The following is a 19055-nucleotide window of genomic DNA, read 5'->3' on the forward strand; positions in this document are numbered from 1 at the left end:
GCAGCTGAGTTCATTCATTAGCGCGAGACTCGAATAAAAAAAGGCATCAGTTGTGCGAAAAAGGGAACAGAATGAATGCTGGGTACCGATTATCCCGTTCCAACTCGCAGAGAAATTCCTTCGGCGAGTTCGCCACAAGTCCCCGTTTGCGTAATAGCAAAAGGGACAAGTGACACGCACGGTGCGCATATAAATACGCACCAATACGGATGGATCTAGGTGCTCCCCGAAGCTCCAATGCAAACACCTTCTGCTCGTCCAAACGCGGGATGTATGAAAGATTGTAGAAAGCAGTACGGGCGTAAATTAGAAGATCACTTTCCACATAACCCAGGAAGGGGTGATGATGAAAATAATGTTCCACCCCGCCATGCACCGCAGTGCAGCAAATACAGTGCGGAAAATCTTGCACAGTGGATCTTTCGCCGGGGCGGGCAAGCAGTTGGTGACTACACGCTTCACAACCCTTCAGAAGCGGTAGAACCAGTGGCCGTAGCAGGGCGGCCGGATGTGCGGATTTATAATTAGATGCCATAACTGTAATACCCACGCAGCTCGGGTGGAAACCGCGCCAGCATTTGTACGTATTTGTACGGCTCGCCGGGCAAATGATTGCAATTGGCACTCTGGCAGGAAGTGCCAGAATCAGGAAGTGTTTTTTTTTTTTTTGCTGCTCCTAGAAAACATAATACCCATTGCGGAATGAGACGTGCCCCTGAGAATGAAGCAGCAAGATCATTAAAAATTAACGCACAAATAATTTTCTTTCTACAGCTTTGCACTGCATCACAATGTTGGAATGGTTGGGTTTTCTTCTCGGAAGATGATAGGGTGCACCCTACCAGTGTTCTTCTCTGCATTGCTACTTGAATTTTCAAAATGCTAAGATAAAGTGTTTCTAAAAAACTAAATTAAAACACATTGCCACATTCGCAACAGCAAGAAAAAAAAAACTCCCATCTGCAACCCTTGTGTCGATTGTTATTTGATTCCGAATCGAAATCACAAAATTCTTTCCCCATCACGTAATCCCCACTGAGCACTGGCTTGCGATGAAAAATGATCTCACGCACGAGAGGAAGAAAAGAAAACACAAAATCGGGCAAACGGTTTCGGTTCACACAACTTCCCCACAACACGGCACGGCACACGGCCGTAATGAATAACGCAGCAGAGGTTCCATTTTCCGGCCCTGCATCTACTCCATCCGTCTTATCTCACGAGCTCAAAAGCTGTCGTTTTTTTTTTCACCCAGAAGAAATGGGCCGGCCGGAAACAGGGCGCGCGAAAATTTGCCAAATCATATGTAGCGAGCAACGCACAAAAAAGCATTCACTCATTTCTACCACAAATCTCTGACAAATAAATCTCACCATAAAAAAAAACAGGAAAGCTGAAAACAGCACCACAAAAACCGCACCGAAACCGATTCGCCCTTTTCGCCCGCGATGTGGTTGATAAATTAAATGGAATAATTTTTCAAATCCAACCATGCTGCTCTCCATCAACCACGAACCACTCGGCGTACTTTGCGGCGTTTCCCAACCGAGCGCGCGAATCATTCCAAAGATGATCGACGATTTCGGTTACTCTTTTTGGCGAACCAAGCCGAAATCTTCGCGCCTTAACTTTTCGCAAGGAAGAAAAAGGACCAAAACCGTTCCACAAATCCCCCCGAACCCGGCTCAACCTTGACTCGGATGGTGGCTGAGTGAGAATGTGTGCGGTTTGGGTCATCCATTCCGTTCGCGTATGCTGCACAAGCCTCGCCAAAGTAACACCATCAAACACAATTTCCGCCGCCGCCAAAACCGCGACAAAAAAGGGCACAATGTGTGAAAAATGATAAATTACTCGACGGGTTCTGTTCACGCTGTTTCGACATCGACATTGCTACCCCGTTTCCGAGAAAGCAGCTGAGCGAAAATTGGAAGTCACTCCGAAGAGTTCCGGTGAAATGGAAAGTGATGGTGGCGCATCTTCAGTACGGCGAGTAAGACTTTTTTGTCCTGTGGAGTCCTTTCCGCTCAATTGCAATCGGAATTGCTTTTTTATTCCTTTGCTTATGAGTTTTCTCATAACGCGGAGAAGTTGTTTAATATTGGTCGATTATTTTCCAGTGTTCTTTATGAACCAGTTCGAAATTTGTGTCGTAACAAATTTATTGTACTGATGTAAAATTTGCGACTTCTTGCCGTGCGATTGAAGCTCAATCGAATTGGGCCACAAATAAAGAGTGAAGCTGAACGTCTGCATTAACTCAACTCCGGTGGTTCGATTACAGATCCCATAAAATCCCCCACAAGGAACGGAACGGAAACACATTAAAAGCCCCCCTACCACCATCAGCACGTTGATTGATCTTGCTGCGGAAATCAAAGACATGCGCTAGAAATGAAGGTCTGCTCTGGTCAAGGTATTTTTTTTTTCACCTCGTAACCATGGCACTCCCGGCCTGCCGAGAATTGTGATGGACCGTGGAAAATATCCGATACGTTCCATTCCGGCGCCGGAATTTGTGGGATTGACTATATTTGACAGCTTCGAATTAGTTTGTGATTGATAGAAAGGCGATCGAGAGTGGATTTCGGTGATCCCACCGGACTATGAGTGCCTACCTTCAGCGGCTACGACACGGTAGGTTGGCGAATCCCATCACATCTTGCCTGCTTTCATTGCGGAGCGTAAAGAAGGCTGCATTTCAAATGGATGCACACTTTAATACCATGCCCGAATACCGGATTCACTGTGAGCAATCGAAAAATCAAAGCGAACCAAACTCATCCGCCCAGTTCAAAAGACCGGGCGAACTTGTTGATCCGATGCGTTAGCGATAGCGAAGGGTCGTTGCCAGGTTGCCACACCCCGGGCCCGGCAGTTTCTCAACTGCGTTATCGAAACCGTTAGCCTAAAATTAAAACACAGTGTAAACACACTGTTTCATGGCAACACATAAAACAGAAACAGCCCCTGGACCGGTGAGTGCATGCGTTTTGTCGGCATCGTTGTCGGTTTTACCCTGGGCCTCGGTGTACCTCGGTGCAGAGCGAGCAGCACCGAGCAAAAGGAACGTAACGCGTGCGAATGGACGTCTAATCGTTGTCGTTCCTTACACTGTTTTTCACCTTTCATCGCTTTCTATTTCCCACCAACCGGGCGAAATCCCCGAAATGGAAGTACCCTCCACGGGGATGGTCGAATACGGAATGACTTCATTTATCTCACATAACACCACAGCAATCATCATCAAATTCAATAATCGCTTACACATTCCCGTCGTCCGGTGCCAAGACCCGGCCCAGAGACCGGGGTGCTCCGGTAGGAAGTAAATCAGCTCTCCTTCCTTGCGCCCCCTACTCATCGCGAACATCATCCCGGTAACAGACTAGAGATTAGACGGCACTTCTCTATGTTACAGCGTTTTCCGAAACCCAACCTTTTTTGGCCATTTGGGTGCCATTCAACGAACCATTACGTGTGCCGCTTTAGGGCCGGTTTGCATCACGAGCTGCGAGTTCCATGACAGGGATTCGAGTACATTAAATATACATAAAACCATCAGCACAGGTTGAGAGCTAGGCTTTTATGACTCTCCGGTCCCACGCGCGTCCTATTCTTTGTTCGGAATGCGGCGTAGTTCATCATACCACGGTTCTGTACGTAAAATTGTTTCAAATGTTTTATACTTCAGTAACTAAAGGATACTTTTTACCAACTATCTTCGCACAGCTCAGTTACATTCCCGAGTACAGACCCCATTCGTCATTCAGGCGAACAACTTTTCCCTGGAGAATCTAATCTGTTTAGTTGCTGCCACGCCTGTGCAGTAAAAGCAATCGTAAATAACCCTGAATCGTTCTCAGAAGTCAGCTTTAAGATGCATTCCTCTATGCATACATGTTGGGATTTCTCATGCACTCAGCAAATCTTCTTTTCTGTTTGCTTTCTTCCAGCGATCGGATACATCCCATCCCTCGTATACGTGCACCCGTTAGACATAACAATAACATTTGAAGGAATCCAACGCTGGCCTGGGTGTACCGATGGTCGTAAAAGTGAAAGTAACAGCCCCATCCCGTGAGAGCCCGAGAGAGCAGCTAAAGCGGAGTCCCCCAAGTACCGATTGGTGACGCGTTCTGGCAACCCACATGCACTACTACCGCTTGGCTAGTAGAGAGGCTGACCACATTCTTTCAAGATGCCACAGAGTGACAGTTTTATAGGAATTTCTTGCATTCTTTTCCCTCTCTACAGCACCCTGCCCCGTTTAGAAACGTAAGAGACGAAATATCGAAGGGTTCCCGAACATGCACATGCGGCCTTATAACAGGAGTGCCAAGATGTGCCCGTTGTACGCGAGGCGTGATCGATGGCACGTGGAAGGAGTTAATTAATGGCATGCCCGTACGACACTTCAATGATGCAGTGACACTGGTTGATGTTGGGTACCCAAAGGAATGCAAACACCGTTGGATATGCTTACAAAGTTTCGCCCATAAACAATGGTTTACAACTTTACGCAGTTACCGAATACGGTTTACAACACATTGACTTGTGGTATGTGTGATGCTTCTTCAACAATTATGCTTTTAATCGATTTGTCTTTTCCTGCTTACTGCCGGTAGTATACGATATCCTCGACAGCAATCAGTAAAAGACGCCTCGGTTAGTAAGCTTCCGCCGGAAAAGGTGTCTGAAGAAACTTAAAACTTAAATAAAACACTAATTTCGGTCAGTGATAGTTACGTTAAGCTTCGAGCAAAATCAACATCAATCTTACGCAGAGTATTATATTAAACAATGTTATCATTCGTTGCCGCAAGAGAGCCTCTAGTGTAAAATTACAACTTATCTTTGCCGGTCGGAGATTCATCAAACTCCGGGTACATCTCCGCCAGCAGAATATCAAATAAGCAATACATCAAATGTTTGTTCAACACCGGTGACTGCAACACATCGGCCACATTACCTAATCCTCCTCGAAGGTCTTCCAACCGTTTGCGAGCCTCTTGCTGTCGTTTCAGCAACATGACAGGGGTGGGTTCCGGTTGCTTTCGTAGAAATACGTGCTCGCGCAGCAGATTGATGAGGAATGCTAGTCTGCTTTCTTTCAGGCCCGCCCGAATCAATTTCGCCGTAAGAGAATTGATCAGCGTGTCGACAGATTTGCGTGAAACACAGCAAAATGCAAGAGCCAAGCGAACGATTATGAAGGGCGCATTAAGCACTTTAACCACTGAAATAAAATAAAAAGAAACTATAAAACATCTCCTTGTTAAATGTAATTGTGTGTTTACGGTGTGCATACAAATGTAAACGAAGCACTGCGATGGGCCTCGTACGCTATGGGACAGCAGTGTAGTGGTGTGAGTATTTTTTGAAGCCTTCTTCAACTCGAACAGATCCCCAAACACAACACTCTGGCCGGGAATTCTCGTCTTCTTCTTAATCGCTTCCTTTTCCAGCACAACGTCCTCGCCAATATCGGGACTGGAATCAGGGATAGCACATAACACATTTTCCATACCAATAAACAACTAAACCATTCTACCTTTGCTCTATGGAATGCATGAAAGTGGTCATGAAAACGTCCAAACTTTGTCCTTTCTCTTTGCGAAGCTTCTGTGTCACGGAGTTGTAAATATTGTTGCTTGGGTGGACATCGTTCAACGCGTCCCAAACCGTAGGTGCCTCGGTGGCTTCGATAGGTGCTCCGTCAACGGCTCCTCGAATGACTTCTTTGAATTTCGAACTAAGTTTCGTCCCGGCTCCTGATATTCCATCGCTTCCTCTACAATAAAAAAGGTTATAAAAACTTGTAAATGTGTTTAATATCATCACATTTAGCCTCCTTTTACTTTTTATCATACGAATCCCTTATATCACGTCCTCCGTAAACCAAGGTAAAGTATTCCGCTGTTTTGCTGAACTGTTTGAACCACTTTTCTTCTAGCTTCAATCGCACACGATCGTGTGCTTCCGTGAGTGTACCGACCGGGGATGAATCTTCACTGCCAAGCTGACCACCTGGTGACTTTACCATGGACTGATATTTCAGAAGCAATTTTTCCGACTGCTGATGCAATGAAGATAACTTCGTGGGGTCCGTTGTGATGTGAGGATCTTCCAGCTCTTTGTTTAGGTTATCTGGAATCAAATCAAGAAAATTTCTTCAAGAAGAGGAGTCAAGTAACTTGCATTGATTTTAGCCTTACCAACATCCAGATAGAACTGCAACAATTCAACCGATCCTTCCTTGATTAGAAACTGCATAAAGTAATACAACTTGTCCTTATCTTCCCAAAGGATCTCTTGTGGGACGCTTATTTCCACACCGCACTCAATCTTCCTCCGACTTCGATCTACAAACGCGCCCAAAATTTCAACCTTCTCATCGCGCTGCTCTTTAGACCCATCGGCCAGTTTACGGGAAGCGTCTTTCGCGCGCTTATCGGTAGCAATTATGATAAGTAAATTGATCAGATTCGGGTCTGCGATAACGTCCATTATCGGTAAAAGCACCCAGAACGTTAGCAGCTCTTTGATTAGGTTGAAGAAGATCTTACAGTTCGTGTTTTCTGCCGTAAAAAGTCTCGGAATCAACACTTTCGCTATACCCCGTAAATAGTTCAACTCTGCCCCACGATTCAGCACTGCCGGATGAATGGGATACTCATCTATGACGAACGTTTTGGCCAGCTTGTCCATAGGAACGTGATCGACGAGCAACATTTTTGCGATTATCTCGTAGTGTATGAAGACGGTCGGAAGCAATCGATTCATTATCACCCCCGGCGCATCTATTTCCTTTGCTCTCAGCACCAAGCGACAGAGCGCATCTCGCAGCGTGGATTTTAGATGATACAGAAATTCTTCGTCTGGTGTTACCTGGTTGTACCAACTTCGAATAAAGTTATCCAATATGTGCGTAAAGAACCTATCGATAGCCTCGTCTAGCGGTCGCTCGATAAGGAATCCTTGCGACGGTTTCGGTACCAGTATATTGCGGTTATGTCGCGGACAACGTTCATTGCCACAAACGTCGCACTCGTGACGGTTGGATCCATCCTACAAGCAAACACATGATTCATGGTGAAACTGATCAATAAGTACTGATTGTGCAAGCAAAACTCACGTATTCCTTGAATCCAAAGAAATCCTTCGCCTTCTGTATGTATCTGCCGAAGGTGTCCTTATGGTTCAGAGTGAATACTGCTGCGGCACAGCCATTGATGAAGCACACTAGTATCGTCAGTCCGATGATAGAACTGTGCAGAAAATGGATAATTTTGTCAATATATAACTGAAACTCCGACGCAATCACACCCTTTCCTTACCTCAGATAGCAAGTGCAGACGAACGCAACAATTAACACGGCTGCAGCAATAACACGAGCGATATCATCTTGGTAAAACTTTGACAACACTTCTTTCACATGGTAAAACAGCATGCTCAGTTTGTTGCGGCTGAGGGCTCTATCAGTTTATTCCCTTTGATGCGTGCAAGCGTGCACGAGCTGTATTTTTTAACTACGCCAACAGATAACTAAATTGTGCACAAACAATTTGCTGCGCTCTGTCGCATTTGACATTTCCAGTCAGCTGTTCAGCGTCCCTGCTTCAGCCAAATGTTTGTAAACACTACGCACCAAAGTACGCAGCCACCTGAAAGCACGCAACCCAAAATGTGGAACATTAGCCGTCACAGTCAAGTTTTCGATAAAAATGCGTTTATTTCAATATTTCTCCACTTTTCCCTTTACAATCTTCACTGGCTCTACGGGCCGATCGTTTTTGTCCGTTTCCACTAACCCTATTCTTTTAACCACCTGCATTCCAGAGTGGATACGGCCAAAAATGGTATGTTTTCCATCCAGCCATTGGGTCGGACCAAGTGTGATGAAAAATTGGGAACCGTTCGTGTCTGGACCAGAGTTGGCCATCGATACTATGCCTGCTCCAGTGTGCTTTAAATCGCCATGAATTTCGTCGGCAAATGTGGCCCCGTAAATCGATTGACCACCCCGACCAGTTCCGGTTGGATCGCCACCTTGCACCATGAAATCTCGTATAATTCTATGAAACTGTGTTCCATTGTAATACCCTCGGCGTGCTAGCTCAGCAAAGTTCCTGCAAGTGTTGGGAGCATGTTTCCAATACAATTCGATTGTTATTTCACCCATCCTGTAGAAAGAGCATACAGAGGCAAATGTATTGAAGAAACGATCACTTTATGACGCTACTTACGTGGTGTCGAAAGCAACAAAGTGTGGCTGCCATAGCTTGTCGGGAATACCACCGGAATTGGTAGGCTGAATAGCGAGCATTCTAATATTAATGTATCGTTTACAAAACTACACCACAAACGCGTTCTTTTTGATCTATCTCGTCCGTAGGAAATAAACAAGCCGGTTGGATGTCAACGATTGTCGTGTTTGCGCACAGTGGTCGAGCCTGACGCTGATATTCTGTTCTGGGAAAAATGATGTTTCTCCTTCAAGTCCAATGGAAATCCCCATTATTTAGGCAATTTAAAATGGTTTAAAAACCGCTACTATTAAAGCATTTGGTTTGCTATAGTGATTGAGCTACCCAACCTTTATAAAATGTATGCTAAAGCTTTTGATGAAATCGTCGTTTTACAAATTGTCAAAACATCGCACCTGCATTCGCAGCACACTGTCGATGCGAAATGTCATCGAGTTTTTTCAGAGGGAAAATCTGTTGACGGTTTTCCATTTCAAAATCAAACGAACAAAAACCGAACGAACGGCCAGATCGGCGGCGGCGGTGTTTCGGCCCTTCAACCCGTATCTGTGATAGCATTAGCATACTCTTCGAAATGTGTTTCTAACTGTGTGGCTTAACCTTTCTTACTATGATTTATTTGTAACGAACCGGATTTACTAATTCAACCAGTGCTTTTCTAACATTGCTTCGCCAACTAACCCTTTAACTCGCTTGGTGTGAGCTAGCTTGCGAAAGGAACTCATACCTCTACCCAGCACATAAAATGGAAGCGGAATCGTTTTTAACACCGCGAAAGCTGATACAGAGTGCCCTTGCTAGAACCTCATCGCGCACCTCGATGGCCTCCTCGCCATCGCTAATGGCCGCAAGGACGCCGACATCATTGTCGCGTAACACCTCTAGTAGCTGTAACAACACCACCGGCAGTCGCTTCAATTTGCTACCTGTGCTACAAACGCCTCCTTCGCGTATATTTAAAGGCCGCATCGTGAATCCCTTCGAACCGCATTTGGCCGAACGGTTTCATTTACCGATGATCGGGAGTCCTTCCCTTTTCCAGCGCCCCTGTACCCCACAAAACAGCAGCATCACGCAGTTCGAGTGGACGATCGACGAGGTGTCCTCGCTGGGACCGGCAAACGTGGAACCACACGAAACACAGTTCATCGAAACGCCCGATCCGGTCGCGGAGGCTCGAGTGCAAGCCGCAATCAGCACCTACTTTAAGGAACATAGCATTGTGCCCAGTCCCATCGACTGTCCATTAAGGAATCAAAAAATTGTGTTATCGAAGGATTCTAGCAATGCTACGTCGACTGCCAGTGGCTCAGGACAGGCCAAGAGAAAAGTTCGCGACGGAATTTGCCAAACCGTTCTTTCATTCCCACCTAATCTTCCCAAAGAGATTGAGGATGTGCTGCAAACTTATCTAACATTCAACGAGGTACGTAACATAGCCCAAGCTTGAAGGATTGTATTAAATAATTCCCATTTTGCTTTTGCAGGATCAGCAACAGAAGCATGATGCTTCGCTAGACGCTTCGTCAGTCAGCAGCATCGATCACGATGCACGGGATGCTTCTTTGCGACGTAAACTTTTCAACACATCCGCCGTGGTTGAAGATAGGGACAGTGACTCTAGCGGCGCGAGTCGTTACGGAAGCTCCATCGACGATTTCGATCTGAGAGCTCTAAGTCCTGCGCCGGTATCACCCGAAGTGCTTGTTGTTCGGGAGAAAGCGAGTGAACAAGATCTGAAACGTTTACGCTACTACGGATCACAGGAAATGCTTAACCATGTTGTGGAAAGTGATGCCGATAGCTCATTCGGAGCACTTTCGCCCATTTCCAAGAGCTTAGTCAGTACATCTCCCATCGATGCGTGCGAACAACATCATTCGGACGCGGATGCGATTTACCGTAGTACACCGGAACCCTCAACCACATTCCACAGTGATAATATGTCAGCGGAACTAAATGAAAGCCGTCACTACATGAGCGGTAAGTGACCTCAATGCGCGATAAAGCTTTCCACCGAGATTACTGATTGGACTTGTCTTTTAGCCTCTATAAAGCACACGGAATTGACCAACGAGCTCGCCGAAGCGAACCTGTCGAATGACGGGGAAAGAAGTCACCTTCTCTCATCCCAATCGTTCGATTGCTCCCAAATGACGCACCACTCGATCACCCCGCTTCGCGGCAATCGAAGGAAGGATTCGAATCGCCGAATTACGAATCGTAAGAATTTGTCTCAATCTTTTCTTCAAATCTCTGACAAGGATCGTATCGAAGGAGGGATTTTCAAGGACAGCGAGGGCGACCTACCTATTGTCCGAAACGCTGTAATGAAAGCATTATCGCCCATAAAAGAAATTACCGCATTGTCAAAAAGTGTTCAACATTGCGTAAATTTCTATCGCACTGATAGCGGGTTTAATGAGGAATATCAAAGCAACGATTTTGCTCATGAATTGTCGGATGTATCGATGCTTTCAGAAGACTTCTCGAATACCCCGGGAAGGAAGAGGCAGGAAATCACTGCTGACTCATGACCCCGAATCGTTCTAGCAATAATAGTTCCTCGGCTTTAAGACTGCAAAAATTAGGGTAATGGTCACAGTAAGACCGATTACTTTGGTGAACTAAATCAAAAACCTGTTTAGGCCAACTCACTCTAGCAAAATTCACAACCCCAATAGCTCAATTGTGTTCGCAATATTTAGATAACGATTTTATACAATGCGTAAAAGAAGAAAAGAACTGCGACAGTGTAGCAATAGTGCGGTAGACCGTTTGCATTTAAGTATCGTAGACAAGTCCATTTAAATCCTTTACGCGGAACACGCGTTTTTAATTGTATAGCACCTAATAAAACTTTTAACATAAAACAATTAACATCCGTACGAACTCGCGAATCCGATTCGATCCTGCATGTCCTTCGTCCTTATTTGCCTTTTTTTCTTGTTTCATTTCAGCGGAATGAAACATTTCAAAAGCAAATTGAAACGTTTCACTGCATCGATCAGCTGTCGCTTGTGACAGCTTGTGTTGACATTAGGCTGCTGAGAAAAATACACCGTCGGTCGCTTGATATCGCAGAACTGTGCGTATCTTCGCAAACTTTGACCAAGTGATCGTTACTCTGCCAATTCCTGTACTATCCGGTGAGTAAACTACCTTCAATCCTTTTCAGTTGAAGAAAACTCCCGTTCTACCTGTCGCTAATTAATGTTTCGTTGTCTATATCATCGGCAATACTTAATTATGTAATGATGGATGGGATTCGCACTGGAACGTCAAACCCGCTGTGTATACAAATCGTACGGTAGGAATTACGATGGGCCACGGTCACGGACATGGACCCCCGTACAAGGTGCCGGATGCATCAATCTACAAAGTGGCCGACGCTCCCGAGCTGGTGGAAGTTGAGCGTGCCCTCGCACGTCGTGGACTGAAGGATCCATGGCTACGGAATGAAGTGTGGCGCTACAATGTGAAGCAATTTTCGACCCACCGTTCGCGGCTAATTACGTTCCTGTTCAAGGGATTCCCGCTCGGATTCGCTGCCTTCGTTGCCACGATCGGTGTAGAGTACGCGCTTGGTGTAGATTATCACGGCGGTCACGGACATGGCAATAGACACGGGGACGACAAGGGGCACGGAGGCGGTCATCATTAATCAGTTGACGTCGTTGGTCAATTGTGGGTGATGTTCTTTGTTGCTATCGTGCATTAGATTTTATTTCCAAAATTCTGCATCGAGAATAAACTAATTCATTTTGTAGCAGAAACAAACAAAACAGCGTCCCTGTTCGAATGTATGAAGATATCCCAAAAGCAAGAGACCATTGTGTTCTTCTCACACTTAGCTGGAGGCCCGTGGTTTTAACTCATCATAGCACGAGCGAAGGAAGATATAAGTTTTCTTCTGCGGATTGTAGTATTCGTGTCCCTTCGACCAATCGTACCCGACGGCGTATGCAAAGATCTGTCCGTTGCTGTTGAAACAACATTTGGTTATCGATTGATCCAGCGTGTCGGAAGATTTCAGCTTGGTGCGAGCATCTTTGTCCCAGAAGCTGAATGTTCCATCCGAACCCACCGTAGCCAACGTGCCATGGATCGGATGAAACGCGATATCGTTCACTGCGTAGATATCCTGGTAACCGGTCGATCCGTTCGAACGATGACACTTGAAGGTGAAATTATCCTTTGGATTCAGCGGACTGACGTACTGAATGGCGACGCGACCCTCGATACTTCCGAGAGCGTAACCGGTAGGTGCTTTCTTTTTGTCGCGAAACACAGACACAGTTCGGTGCTGATACTTGAGCGGGCTTTCCTGCTGTTTGAACTGCGTCGGCTTGTTTTCCAACGAGTATATCAACACATGCCGTCCCGCTGTACCTACCACGGCCATCGGGTAATCCACATCCGCACAGTAACAACGTTCCGGCAGCTGAATGGACATCATGGGCTGTGGTGTTCGTGTATCCCAGAATTTGAGCGTTTTATCCCACGAACCAGTCATCAGGCAAGTGTAGTTCGTACCCTTGATCCAGTGACAGGTTTTGATGGCTGCATCGTGCTGTGCTACCTGTGCCACCTGATCCGAGGCCAGATCCCAACACTTGACCTGTTTGTCCGTCGAGGCGATAAACACTTTGCTGCCGTCATCAGCCCAGCATACATCCAGCACTGGCCCGCCCATGGTTTTTATGGATTTCGGTACAGTCTTACCCGACTGTTCTACTTCCCAACAACGCACGCTGCAGTCCCAGCTGCCGGCGATGAGAAAATTCTGCTGCAACGTTGCCGGACTGAACTCCATCGCGGACACCGTATCCTCCGGTGGCGCGGTCACCTCAAAGTCCTTCATCGGATTGGTCGTTGTAGTAGCCGTCGGGCTTCCAAAGCCCGGATTGGCACCGAGTGTTTGCGTCCCAAACATTGTGCCGGGAGAATGCTAACTACAACTTCCAGTGGTTTTAATTTAATACGTAGATAATGCGAATTATTTTATACCAACAAACATTCACTCACCGAAGGACGCTCTCGGCTGGGTGTCAAACGTGCTGCTTGTCAAAATTTTACCGGCAAATTTCAGCGCAACATTGACTCACCTTGCAATAGACACCTTGGTTTATTTGACACCCAGGCGACAAAACTGCCTTGCTGCTACGGCCTGAACAGAAGCTGTTTGCCGGTATTTAAAATTTTTCTCCACTCTACAGTTATTTTCCAATAGGAGAAAAATAACTGTAGCTTTTTTATTTGTTCCACAATTTTTTGTGTTTTAAAGCGTTTTTTTCATTTAACTTTTTAACCGAAGACAAGTTTTTTATAAACAAAATGTATTCCTATTGCAAACTGTGCAAGAAAATTATTAAAAACAGAAGAATTTCCGTTATCCCGATTGTGTTTTTCTGCCTCATTACATTACCTGGATAAAAAAACCGCTTGGGAATGGAATAGCTTGCCTCGGCTACCGTTCGGATGCCCAGGCAGCAATTGCCGAAGTTGGCACGAAGCGAAAGATTGGCCGTTTTTGGGCCGAATAGCAAGCCAAATAGCAAGATTGTTCGTCCCTTCGAGGGGGTGTGAAAGGAATGAAGAAGGAACGGGGAAGGGGCCGTGCAGGTGCCTGGTTCTCTTTCTCTCAATGTTCATGCTCTCGCGATAGCGGCCGTGCTTCCACTACAGCCGTTTTCGAATGATAATAGAAACGCACTTTGCAAGGTTTTTTTTTTTAATTTTATTTGAGGTACATTTGCTAGTTCAGCAATTGTAATTTTAGTTTTATTTATCAGAAGGACTGCTTTATCATAGATATCGCAAACAAACACACACACAAACATTTTGAACTTCATTTTTTGTTGGGGCTGGCTTCTGCTTCCTATGCTTTCGACAATTGGAATACTTTCTTCTATGATATTTTGAAAATAAGAGCCTACTTCAATGTTCAAAACTAAGTACAATTTGATACATTGAGGGTATTTGAAAATAGCAAGAAAAGTTTAAGGTACAGATACAAACCCCAAACGTCATACGACCAACAACCACCATAAACCAACAATCAGTACCAACCGAGTATGCCCGGGATTAGGAAGTTTGCATGGAGGAGATTCCTTTGTAAAATTTGTAAACAACTCAACACAATTTTGTTGATACGCCAAAACCGTAATATTGAATGGAATAAATAAATACAAACGTACAAACAATATTCTACAAATTTATTAAAAATAAAAAATCTATAATAACTATAATTTTCAGTGGTGTGTTCATTGTATAATATTCTGCGTTTTTGAAGCATTAAAGTTGCAGAGGAAGAAAAAAAATGATGTTCTAAAAAAGATGTAGAGAATAGAAAAAATGCGTTGTTGCGGGGTAAAAATTGCTCCCTGGGTGGTTACATTTTCCGAAACACACGGCGAGTCCGAAACACACAGCGTATTCCGCTGATGCACGTCGAACAGTGCGCACGTCGGCGCATGACGCTCGTCATTTCTTCACGGCACTAGTGTTTCTGATGTGCTGTTCGCATAAAAGCACTTGAAAACGTATTCTTTACGCGGTGCTTTCGTGCGTATAAAGCAATCCGTGCGTGAAATCGTGTCTCCGCGAGTGTGAAAAGCGGCAGGTGAGGTTTGTTGACACCTTTGTTTACCTTTTGTGCAGTGTGCGAGACAGAGCGAGAAGAAACTGATGTCTGTTAGCAGAATGGTGTAAATAATGTGAACTATTGTTTGGTTTACAAGTTTTCAAACACTCCGCAAGAATTGGCCGAAAAGTGTTCGGAAAAAGAAGTGAACAAACCGCCAGATGAGCATGGTGGGCATAAAACGAAGGTACAAAAATCGCACATCTACCAAGAACACCCACAAACCGGCTTAATGTTTGTTTCCCTTTCACACGACCTGTATGTATGGGGCTGTAATGGCATGCCGGGCGTATATAGGGGTCAGAAACGAAATCACACTTATCTGCTTCTTCCTTCAGCACGCGTATCGTGAACGGTTCAATTAAAAATTGCCCCCGAATTGCCCTCAGCAGCATCGCAGCAACCATCCATCGAATCGATGCTGGTACGCTAGTGTTGGTTTGCGTTGAACCTCCGGTCCTCCGTGTTAAAGCGATCGTTTCCTTAACAACCGTGTGTACGTGTGTGTGCGTGCTTTCCGTCCGGACAAGCATCACCGTCGCGCATCATCTCAGCAGCATCCGCACGCGAGAAGGGTGCGAGCATTGGGATAGGAAACGAAGAAAACGCTACGAATGAAGTAAGGAAGGCAAAGAAGCAAAAGCAAATCCGCTTGTAGGTTCTTTGCGCGATTTGCGTGTTTTTCGATCGTTTCGATCTTTTGCGCCGAAGCCAACATTCTGTGTGTGTTAATTTGGCTGTTTTTTTTTGGTGTGGTTTGTTTGTTGGAAGCCAACAAATCGTGACAGTTGGTTGAATTTTTCGTACTTGCGTAATTCAGTTGGGCGAAATGAATAATCGAAAGTGAATTCGCACCATTCTGTCCATCCTGCACCACGGTTATTTAATGTTTCTAAAAGAAAAATGTGTGTGCTTGTGTGTGTTTCAGCCCTGTTGTGTAATGATTTGCACGATTCCCAGTGTACAGTGGTTTAGTTGAAAAGAATAAAAGGTGAAAAAATCTGCAAGGTGTGCAAAAATCCCGCTTCAGAGTGTGTGTATGCATGTAAACGTGTAGTTTTTCCTGTCCCGTTTCGGTCACCCGACATCGGCGTCAGTTGCTTCGAGTGTTGTAGGGGTTGCGACTGCGCCAACGGTGAAGGAAGGCCATATAAAAGGCAAAATTTGAAAAGATATAGCAAAAAAAGCGCCCAGTGTGAGTGAGAGCCCGGTGAGCGGAGGCAGGGGCAGGGGCTAAAGTGTCCGGGGTGGGTGGTGCGTCCGGCGTCGGGACGCGCAACGTGACGAGCAAAAAGGCGCCAGCACGATGTACCGCAGCCGGGGAAGTGATCGTTCTCGTCCTGGCTCTCGTTCGCCCTTGAAGATCGACGGGTGGGAGCGGGCAGAATATCATCAACAACCCCCTCCACAACAACAACAACAACAGCAACATCGACAGCATCGACAAGGCCAAAGAGATGGCCGCCGGGTACGTCCATCGTCGATCACTCGCTACTTTTACGCCAACGCGCAACTTCTGGTTTCACTGGGCACGTTGGCACTGTTGGTGACGTCGGTAACGGCGGTGATGGCGGTGGACGGCGGCATGTCATTGACCGGGCCCGACATTGCCAGCGTGCAGAATTCAGGTGCAAGTGCAGCACGATGGGCGAAGGCCACCGAAACCGGTTCCGAACATTGGAGGGTGCCCCGATGGCAGATATCACCGGCCACGAGAATCCGCGCACCCGCAGCCGAAGAAACCGACGAAACACCAGGTAGGTGGCGGCACGATGGTCGATTAGCCCACGCTAATGGAAGTTGAAATTGAAGAACGCATCAACATTAGAGAACTCCATCGCACGACCGCTTTGTCTTTGCTAAACACTCTTACGAAAATGAAAAAAAATGCATCACAAGACAGGCAGGGAACGCAAACGAGCCGGAATTAGGAAGCGGCTTGTTAACGTGCAAACAGATTTCGCTGCTCGGAAAGCAATAAAATCCCCCCCTCTATCCATGTGCAGACGGCACGCAATGAGATCACCTGCGACGGATCGACGTCTTACGCTGTTGCGTGTAATATTACTTCGCCGCTGCTCTCTTTAAGCGCAAAACAAATCTTCCAAAGCCTTAATGCTCGGGCAAGTGGCCTCTGCCACTCTGCTGCTATTACGACAGTTGGAGGCAGCTTTTTGCTGCGTGTTTACAATACACAAAAAAAATGCTCCCCCGAGATACGGGCAGCAGCAGCAGCAACAACATGCGATGCGAGTTTCTGCCCGTTTCGTGTTGCCGGAGTGTGGCGCGTTCTTAATAAGGCTTGAAATTTGAGTTGAACTCCCGTCTGTTTTCCTTATTGTGCCCCATTTTTTTATTGCTCCTATCGCGAGGTTTACGCAAAATGTGCGCAATGTTTGTGTTGTGGTTTGTTGTTCTACGTCCATCACGGATTGGAATCGTTTTTGAATGCTCCGGTACTATCCTTACCAAGGGTTATGATGAGATTAAAATGACTGATGGTCCAGAGGCAGACGATGGTTCGGGTAGTTTGAGTTCTTTCTAACGAGATTAAGTTATTTCCCACAGATTGACACACTGCGAGGATATCTTTATTCCCGAAATCCTTGGAAAAAAACGTTTTAAGTACATCAGTGACACCAAAACGGAAGAACACAGTCACTCCATGGTGCTGAGCATGAAGTTGCTCCAATCAAAACTGTGAGAAAGCAACAACAAAATAATAAGGAAATGTTCCCATTTCTTAAGCGAACCGCGTACTCTGACTCGGACGCGCGGAGACGGCAACAGAAGATGAGACCTTCGAGTCTTATCAGCATATTTCCCGCGAGAGTGTGTACGGCACGTTCGCCGTCATACATTTCGCAACCGTGCAGCCCGGGCGATACCGTACGGCACCACACACCGACAGCATGATAGGGCGCATGGGAATCAATCAATCGTCTAATCACAACCATCCGTCACATCAATTCCCCCTTCGCGAGGCCTCACCGAGCGGTGCGGATCTTGATCGCTGGGAACGATCATCCGGAAGGTGGGAAAGTGTGTTCGTTCCGAGATAAGCCGTATAACCCTCCGAAAATGCCTTCTTTTTGCAAAACCCCTTGCTTGAAAAGTTTTCTCTTCCCCCGCCAAACCCCGTGGTAAACGAACTTTGACACCACACACCCGGGTCGCAGAAAGGGATTTACGGTAGCAAGGATTTCGCAGGAAGCGCAGGCGTTTCATGTTTAATGCATGCATGTATTCCAATTTCGGCCGGAATTCATTTACCGGTGAGAGATGGGTTTTGGAGCAGGAAAAAAAGGTCCATCCAGCAGATACGTTAATGCAAATGTTGTAGAAGAGGGGTGGGATAAATAGTATTATATTTTCACTTCGTGTATGATAAATGCCCAACCATTAAGCGAATCGATTTGCGGTTTTGTAGAAATCGCAGGGATTAAAATTCCACCAAAAACCCACTTTTTCCACTGCGATCCCGAAAGATGGACTATGTTTGCTATTTTTGGTAAAACTCAATATCGACAGTCAGCATGTTTTGTAACATATTTATGCACACACACAGAAATTGGATTTACCGATGCGTACACTGTGTACACCCGGAGTGCGTTTCGTCGAACAACATTTGTATTCAAATACCGAGTACGCTTGCTGCAGTGACCGGTTTGTTACATGATTGTTTGTCCTTCGTTGAAGTTGGCTGCTGGTGCAAATTATTTACCACCCCGGCATGATCCCCCCATCACCAATGGAATATTATTTTCCTCGGTCAAACAGCTTCTGGCCGGTACCGTCGTGCATCCAGCGTGCGATTATGTCTCCGGCAAATCGGTCGGTGAGTGGTCGGAAAAGTGATTTGGAACCGATTGCGCCAATGTTTTATGTGTTTGGCTGGACACATCATCACCGAACTTTATTGAATTGGTGGTGGCGAACATTACTGACCAATGCTATTCTCCGTATCCGTAAGGCCGCTTTAAAATATCACAGCTTTGGCCGCGTTCGATCAGATACGCATACGGTTGCTGGACTCATTTTATCGCGAATGTTACCAACGTATGCGTGCACGAAATTAGAGATGGAACACAGTTGAGCGATGGTTGGATGCACGCGTGCATTATAATCCTATTTGGAAGCGG

At 45.9% G+C, this 19055-nt stretch overlaps 6 protein-coding genes across 6 annotated transcripts in view; 3 read left to right on the plus strand and 3 right to left on the minus strand.

The window, feature by feature from the left end:
- Nucleotides 1-4841: 4841 nt before the first annotated feature.
- LOC128718806 (sorting nexin-14-like) lies at nt 4842-7450 on the minus strand. The gene is made up of 7 exons (XM_053812421.1): nt 7338-7450; nt 7136-7268; nt 6216-7068; nt 5859-6147; nt 5552-5791; nt 5309-5490; nt 4842-5236 (listed from the first exon to the last, which is right to left on the minus strand). Exons 1-7 carry the CDS (start codon nt 7448-7450, stop codon nt 4842-4844), a joined length of 2205 nt encoding a protein of 734 aa, XP_053668396.1.
- A 285-nt stretch (nt 7451-7735) lies between these two features.
- Nucleotides 7736-8326, minus strand: LOC128709248 (peptidyl-prolyl cis-trans isomerase-like 1). Its single transcript, XM_053804236.1, has 2 exons — nt 8247-8326; nt 7736-8183 (listed from the first exon to the last, which is right to left on the minus strand). Exons 1-2 carry the CDS (start codon nt 8324-8326, stop codon nt 7736-7738), a joined length of 528 nt encoding a protein of 175 aa, XP_053660211.1.
- Nucleotides 8327-9012: 686 nt separating this feature from the next.
- LOC128708586 (protein aurora borealis) lies at nt 9013-10804 on the plus strand. The gene is made up of 3 exons (XM_053803565.1): nt 9013-9693; nt 9755-10250; nt 10314-10804. Exons 1-3 carry the CDS (start codon nt 9013-9015, stop codon nt 10802-10804), a joined length of 1668 nt encoding a protein of 555 aa, XP_053659540.1.
- A 779-nt stretch (nt 10805-11583) lies between these two features.
- Nucleotides 11584-11931, plus strand: LOC128719800 (NADH dehydrogenase [ubiquinone] 1 beta subcomplex subunit 3). Its single transcript, XM_053813436.1, has one exon. The coding sequence runs from the start codon at nt 11590-11592 to the stop codon at nt 11929-11931; it is 342 nt and encodes a 113-aa protein (XP_053669411.1). The 5' UTR covers nt 11584-11589.
- Nucleotides 11932-12117: 186 nt separating this feature from the next.
- LOC128719826 (protein Rae1) lies at nt 12118-13203 on the minus strand. Its single transcript, XM_053813464.1, has one exon. The coding sequence runs from the start codon at nt 13201-13203 to the stop codon at nt 12118-12120; it is 1086 nt and encodes a 361-aa protein (XP_053669439.1).
- Nucleotides 13204-16219: 3016 nt separating this feature from the next.
- Nucleotides 16220-19055, plus strand: part of LOC128709430 (low-density lipoprotein receptor-related protein 1) — a 72121-nt gene continuing 69285 nt past the window's right edge. The window contains exon 1 of the mRNA XM_053804425.1: nt 16220-16670. Within this exon, the coding sequence (XP_053660400.1) occupies nt 16220-16670 (451 nt within the window). The remainder of the gene's footprint in view (nt 16671-19055) is intronic.

The sequence above is a fragment of the Anopheles marshallii genome, chromosome 2 (assembly GCF_943734725.1).
Source record: "Anopheles marshallii chromosome 2, idAnoMarsDA_429_01, whole genome shotgun sequence".
In the NCBI taxonomy this organism is placed as follows: Eukaryota; Metazoa; Arthropoda; class Insecta; order Diptera; family Culicidae; genus Anopheles; species Anopheles marshallii.